The 6,728-nt window shown below is 46.8% G+C and overlaps 1 protein-coding gene across 1 annotated transcript; it reads right to left on the bottom strand.

Annotated features, from left to right (window-relative positions):
* Positions 1 to 4,901: 4,901 nt before the first annotated feature.
* On the bottom strand, positions 4,902 to 5,846 carry LOC140913123 (olfactory receptor 52E8). Its single transcript, XM_073348938.1, has one exon. It carries the CDS (start codon positions 5,844 to 5,846, stop codon positions 4,902 to 4,904), a length of 945 nt encoding a protein of 314 aa, XP_073205039.1.
* Positions 5,847 to 6,728: the final 882 nt, after the last annotated feature.

The following is a 6,728-nucleotide window of genomic DNA, read 5'->3' as shown; positions in this document are numbered from 1 at the left end:
TCACTTTAGATAAGCTATTACCAGCAGGAGAGTGGGGTGGGGGGGAGGTATTTATTCATGCTTTGTGTGTATAAAAAGATCTTCTACAATTTCCACAGTATGCATCCGATGAAGTGAGCTGTAGCTCACGAAAGCTTATGCTCAAATAAATTGGTTAGTCTCTAAGGTGCCACAAGTCCTCCTTTTCTTTTTGTATTTGTTAGTTTGCCTGTCCCGCCCTCACCTCAGCAGTTCCTTCTTCTGCTCTTCCTCCCCACTCTGGCCTGCTTTTCCCCTAACCTTAACTTGCCACCCCCTTGATTACATCTTGCTCCATGCACCCATGTCACCTCCCAAAGGGCTTTTGCCCCTTCTCCCTTTTAAATTGCACCCCTTGTTCACTGCACCACATCCCAATGATATTGCGGCTGGAGAGCCAGTATACCAACCTCGCACTGGTGATCAGCCCCCCTTCCCTGCCTCAGTCATCTTCTTCGTGCACTCCCACCCACCCACCGCATTTGGTTTGAATTGCATGATGGAAACCGTGGCTCTGCCATGACGAGAAACTGTGGTTACGGCAGGGAACTCAGGACTCCGGGGTCCTATCTGTCCTCCTGGGTCCTATCCGTTTTCCTTCCACACAATCTCTGTGTGACCTCGGCAAATTTATGCCTCCTGGTGCCTCAATTTGCCTATCTGTGTAATGGGGATATGTTCTTAGTAACTTTTCTTTCCTAGGTGTTTTGAAGATCCTTCAATAAAACATGCTGCACACAGTGAGGATAGTTATGGATTTAGCCAAAGGTGGAAGTCCTTTGTTTCGGTTTGACCCTCTTCCAGTTCCTGATGGAGAAGTACATGGTTTAAGATGGATTCCAGTATCAGCCACCTCTCTTTGCAGGGCCCCTGTCATTAAAATAAAGGGAAGGGTAAATCCCTTTGAAATGCCTCCTGGCCAGGGGAAAGCTCCTCTCACCTGTAAAGGGTTAAGAAGCTAAAGGTAACCTCGCTGGCACCTGACCAAAATGACCAATGAGGAGACAAGATACTTTCAAAAGCTGGGAGGAGGGAGAGAAACAAAGGGTCTGTGTCTGTCTGTATGCTGGGTCTTTGCCGGGGATAGACCAGGAATGGAGTCTTAGAACTTTTAGTAAGTAATCTAGCTAGGTATGTGTTAGATTATGATTTCTTTAAATGGCTGAGAAAAGAATTGTGCTGAATAGAATAACTATTTCTGTCTGTGTACCTTTTTTGTAACTTAAGGTTTTGCCTAGAGGGGTTCTCTATGTTTTTGAATCTAATTACCCTGTAAGATATCTACCATCCTGATTTTACAGGGGGGATTTCTTTATTTCTATTTACTTCTATTTTTTATTAAAAGTCTTCTTGTAAAAAAACTGAATGCTTTTTCATTGTTCTCAGATCCAAGGGTTTGGGTCTGTGGTCACCTATGCAAATTGGTGAGGCTTTTTATCCAAAATTTCCCAGGAAAGGGGGGTGCAAGTGTTGGGAGGATTGTTCATTGTTCTTAAGATCCAAGGGTCTGGGTCTGTAGTCACCTAGGCAAATTGGTGAGGCTTTTTACCAAACCTTGTCCAGGAAGTGGGGTGCAAGGTTTTGGGAAGTATTTTGGGGGGAAGGACGCGTCCAAACAGCTCTTCCCCAGTAACCAGTATTAGTTTGGTGGTGGTAGCGGCCAGTCCAAGGACAACGGGTGGAATATTTTGTACCTTGGGGAAGTTTTGACCTAAGCTGGTAAAGATAAGCTTAGGAGGTTTTTCATGCAGGTCCCCACATCTGTACCCTAGAGTTCAGAGTGGGGGAGGAACCTTGACAGCCCCCATTGCCCCTCCTGCTTGCAGGTGTCCCGCAAACATACAGGACAAAACCCATTCACAGCCAATTGCTCGACTTAAGTGGAGCCATCGTTTCCCTGAAATACCATTCATGGCCCTCACTTAGCGTGACTACATCAGTAATACAAGTTTATACTTCATATTCCTACCTTCAGTCATAAAAATAATACATGCATACAAATAGGGTGAACGCATTCAGTCGATTGTACCTTTTCCAATAACACATGACAAGAGGCATTTCACAGAAAGCATATGCCATTAAGGTCCGATTCATATTCATAAGTATATTTCCATAAAGCATATGGAGTGCAACGTCACACAGCCAATTCCTCTCTGCCTCAGCACAGAGCCCAGGAGTTCTCATCTCCCTTTGGAAGGTCCCTTACTACTGGTGACCTAAATATAAAGGGAAGGGTAACAACCTTCCTGTATACAGTACTATAAACTCCCTCCTGACCAGAGGCCCAAAATCCTTTTACCTGTAAAGGGTTAAGAAGCTCATGTAACCTGTCTGGCACCTGACCCAAAGGACCAATAAGGGGACAAGATACTTTCAAATCCGGGGGCAGAGCCGGGAGCGGCAGGGTTGGGGAAAAGTTTTGGTCTGTCTGTTCCGAGTGCTTGCTGGACACAGATCAAGGAAGCAAGCAATCCAACTCCATTCGAATCGCTAAGTACCAGCAAGGGAATACGTTACCTTATTTTTGTTTTGGCTTGTGATTTTCTCTGTGCTGAGAAGAAGGTGTGTTCCTGGATTTCTTTTTGTAACTTTAGAGTTTGGTCTAGAGGGAAATCCTCTGTGGTTTGAATCTGATTGTCCTGTATGATTACCTTCCATCCTGATTTTACAGAGGTGCTTCTTTTACTTTTTCTTTCTTTCCAATTCCTCTCTGCCTCAGCACAGAGCCCAGCAGTTCTCAACACAGTCAAATCCTTGCCTCGAGGGCATCCGAGACAGACCAGAGGGTTGAGAAGAACAGACAAAGAGAAAAGAAGCCGTATATAAAATTGGCAACCCCCTTCTCTGTGTGCCAAGCAGCACTGAGTGGGGCCCGTACAGGAACTGCTTGCGTATCTCTGTGAAACAGAGGCTCATTTAGGGGACTGTAAAGCTCTTCATATATAGCTTTGTCTAACACAGGAGTTATGTGCTTGATATAACCCATCACCGCTTGTGTAATTCCTTCTCAATGAAATCCTGTGTATTGCGGATAATTCTTGTGGACGTTTTCACTGGTCGGACAGTCATCCTCTCCACTGGGAGCCATGCAAGACCCATTTCAGGGGTAGTAGCACCCCCCTAGTGTTAATATTTGATAGCACAGGACGGTTTACTGTCATGTCTATGTGAATCGGTTTTTCCACTGAATGAATGCTGTTTCTGGACTGGCTTCTTGGTAAGAGGTTGCTATCCTGGATCACTGGGGTTGAGCAACTAATGTAAATATTGGGCTGAATCAGTTCTGACCTATTATTTGTGGCTCGGGGTTTGCAAATGCAGACAGTGAGGGGTCATCGTACCAAGGCTGAAGGGGATGCCCAGAACCCTCCGGTTATGGTGGAGGGGTGTTTACTGAGATAGGCATGTGAGGATCTGGGCTCTGTTCTCCGGCTGCCAAACGCTGTTCCTGTCCTGTTCAGGGAAGGGTGTTTGAATGACATATTATTAAAATATCAGACTTGTGGCACTCTCAGTCCTAAAAAAGGAACAAATGAGAAATGCTGCTGTTTGGATTATGAAACAGGGCGTGAATAAGTTTGCAGAGGAGCATGAGATCTGGAAAGATGAAAAGGAAAATTTGCAACAGGAGCTGCAGAAGCTGAGATTGCAAAATGAGGGGATGCAAAGAGATTTACAAACTTCTCTGATGCAAAATATAGCCAATTCCCAGCTATGGTTGCATTAACTCAGACTTGTCAGGAATTGGAATGTGATATGAATGCACAAATGCAGGAAAAACAAAAGTATCAATTGGAGGCAAAACGATATAAAGGGGCTGTGTCCGTTTTAACTGAACAGGCTACAAAGCCCCCTGAAAAAGAAAATCATAAGAAATGATGTGAAGTGATTAACAAGCTGTTCTCTAGTTGGGATAAAAGGACTTCCCCTCACCCAACTCCCCAGGAGCTAGGGGAGAGAGAGGTGTGTCCTCCATGTCATTACACAGTACAAGGTCCTCCCCCATCAGTCCCATGCTAATATCCATTCCCAGACACACACCAGACGCACGTCAACCCCACACAAATATCCATTCCCAGACAGGTCCCACCCCCTATCACCTGCATGGATAATATCAATTCTCAGACCCCTCTTCCCCATCAGCACCACGCTAATATCCATTCACAGACCACCCACTCCGTCATCCCCACGCTAATATCCATTCACAGACCACCCACTCCGTCATCCCCACGCTAATATCCATTCACAGACCACCCACTCCGTCAGCCCCACGCTAATATCCATTCTAAACCCTCCACCCTGCTCTCCCATCACCTCCACCCCAGGATGCTAGGGTTCCACACCACTAACCACCCCTTCCCCCTGATTTTCAGTTGGAACATCGAGTCGAAAAGGGGATCTGGCAGTGTCCAGTTACAGCAGAGTGTGTGAGGGGGGCACAACCGTGTCATTAACTCATATCAGCCCCTGCTCAACTGGGGCTGCGTCCTACAGGCAGGAAGGATCCTCATCAGGCTTCTGAAACTCCCGTTCCAGCCCCGCACATAGAGGATGCAGCTGGGATAGAGAGGGGAATGGAGACAATCCAGCGAGTAATAGGGATAGTGCAGGAGAGGAGTGAGTGACAGGGGCAGGACAAACGGGGGAGGAGGTGGGGCAAAGTGTGGGGCTTCAAGTGTCCAGTTACAGGCAATAAGAAATGTGGGAACCCTGTGAGTTGTACATCGATGGATTCCCCGGACTGTCAGGTTGATACAGCACTGTAAGGTAAAGAAAGGATTTAATGTCAATAGTCACTGATTCAGGAAAGAGAACACAGCACCATGTCAACCATTGGATCTCCACAGAGCTTGGTCTGAGAGCCAGAGCACCAGAAGTAAACTTTATTCAATATGAGTAACATGCCAGATCAGCCTGTCCCGGATCTGTTTGGTCCTCACCCCGTAGATGATGGGGTTTAGCATGGAGGGCAGTAGAATGTACATGTTGGCCATGAGAATGTGGAAATGCGGGGGCACATTGTGACCAAACCTGTGTGTGAGGAAGGAGAAGAGAGCTGGGATATAAAATGCTAAAATGACTCCGAGGTGGGAGCCACAGGTCCCAAAAGTCTTGAGCCGGGCGTCTTTTGTGGGGAGGCTGAAGATGGCCCTGAGGATCTGGATATAGGACACAGTGATAAAAGACACATCCACACCAGTCCCCAAGAATGCCACAGAGAGGCCATAGTAATTACTGATGCGTATGTCAGCGCAGGCCAGCTTCACCACGGCTATGTGCTCGCAGTAAGTGTGGGAGATGATGTTGGTTCTACAATATGGCCACCGCCTTGCCAGGAAAGGATAGGGCAGTGCAAGAATGCTGCCACGCAGCACCACGGCCAGGCCGATGTTGGCCACAAAGCAGTTGGTCAGAGTGGTGGAATGTCTCAGCGGATCACAGATGGCCACGTAACGATCCAAAGCCATGGCCACGACGATTCCAGACTCCATCGCTATACAGCAGTGAATGAAGTAGAGCTGGGTGAGGCACAAACTAAAATCGATCTCCCTGGAATTGAACCAGAAGATGCTCAGCATTTTGGGCATGGTAGATGTAGACAGGACCAGGTCGGTGACGGCCAGCATGCAGAGGAAATAGTACATGGGCACATGGAGCCTCGGCTCTGTCTTCACGATAAACAGGATGGTGAAGTTCCCCAAGAGGGTGACGGTGTACATGATAAAGAAGGGGATGGAGATCCAGATGTGGGCTGCCTCCAGGCCAGGAATGCCCAGCAGGATGAAGGTGGAGGGGCTGGAGAAGTCGGTTGTGTTGGAATCTGACATGGAGTAGGAGAGAAGGTCTCCAACTTTGAGGCAGAACAGTGTCGCCTGCATCTGCTGTAAATTGCCTCGACTTGCTGTATGTGCTCAGAGTCTAGGGTGGTGGTCACATGAGAAATGCCTGGAAGGAGAGACAATGCCATTATGAGACAAAACATGCACAATTGGAGGTTGTTCTCATGGGTGAATCAAATTGATCACTTTTCACCCACTGGAAAATGACATTTTCTTTATTCAAATAAATGAATTCTGAATAACTGACTCAAATAACACCATTCCATACTTGACCATGCTCCACGGGTCAATAATTCCTACACGCCATGATGTGGGAAACCTAAATAGGCACAAGGAGGAAACATGTGTGCAGATACTGGTTATCCGTCATTGTTCCTTAATTCAGTGGAAGCCAAGCTAGTGAGTCCAAGCTGTCTGGACTTCCCCAATCTCTGCTTGCTCATTCGCAGTAGTGGCTGTTAGGATATAGATATTCAGGCCTGTTGGTAAAGGCCTGTACTCGAAGAATTTAGTTGTATTCTTATAACTTGGCTAGTTCTAGAGGTATAAAAGAAACAATCAAAATCACTGTCTGCCGGTGTAAGGGCCTTCTCTTACTGTGACAGTCTGGGGCCCTGTTCTTAGGCTAAGGCCTTTGGCTAAGCAGCAGAGGCAGCCATAAGCTGGGAAGCGAACGGTCACATCCTCACATCCCAAACTAGTCACATTGAAATAAGGTGCTATTGGGCTGTTAGGACACAATCCTGTCCTGATAATGCCTATCGCCTCCAGAGAAAGGGAAGTGCCTAGAAAATGTAAAAGGAAACTTAGTTTGATAGCATCCTGTCTGGCAAGAACTCACTTATCCATAGCTAGGATTTGAAATCCTCA

Source organism: Lepidochelys kempii, chromosome 1, assembly GCF_965140285.1.
Source record: "Lepidochelys kempii isolate rLepKem1 chromosome 1, rLepKem1.hap1, whole genome shotgun sequence".
In the NCBI taxonomy this organism is placed as follows: domain Eukaryota; kingdom Metazoa; phylum Chordata; order Testudines; family Cheloniidae; genus Lepidochelys; species Lepidochelys kempii.
Note: the sequence above shows the minus strand (reverse complement) of the source record. Positions and strands in the feature narration are given on the sequence as shown.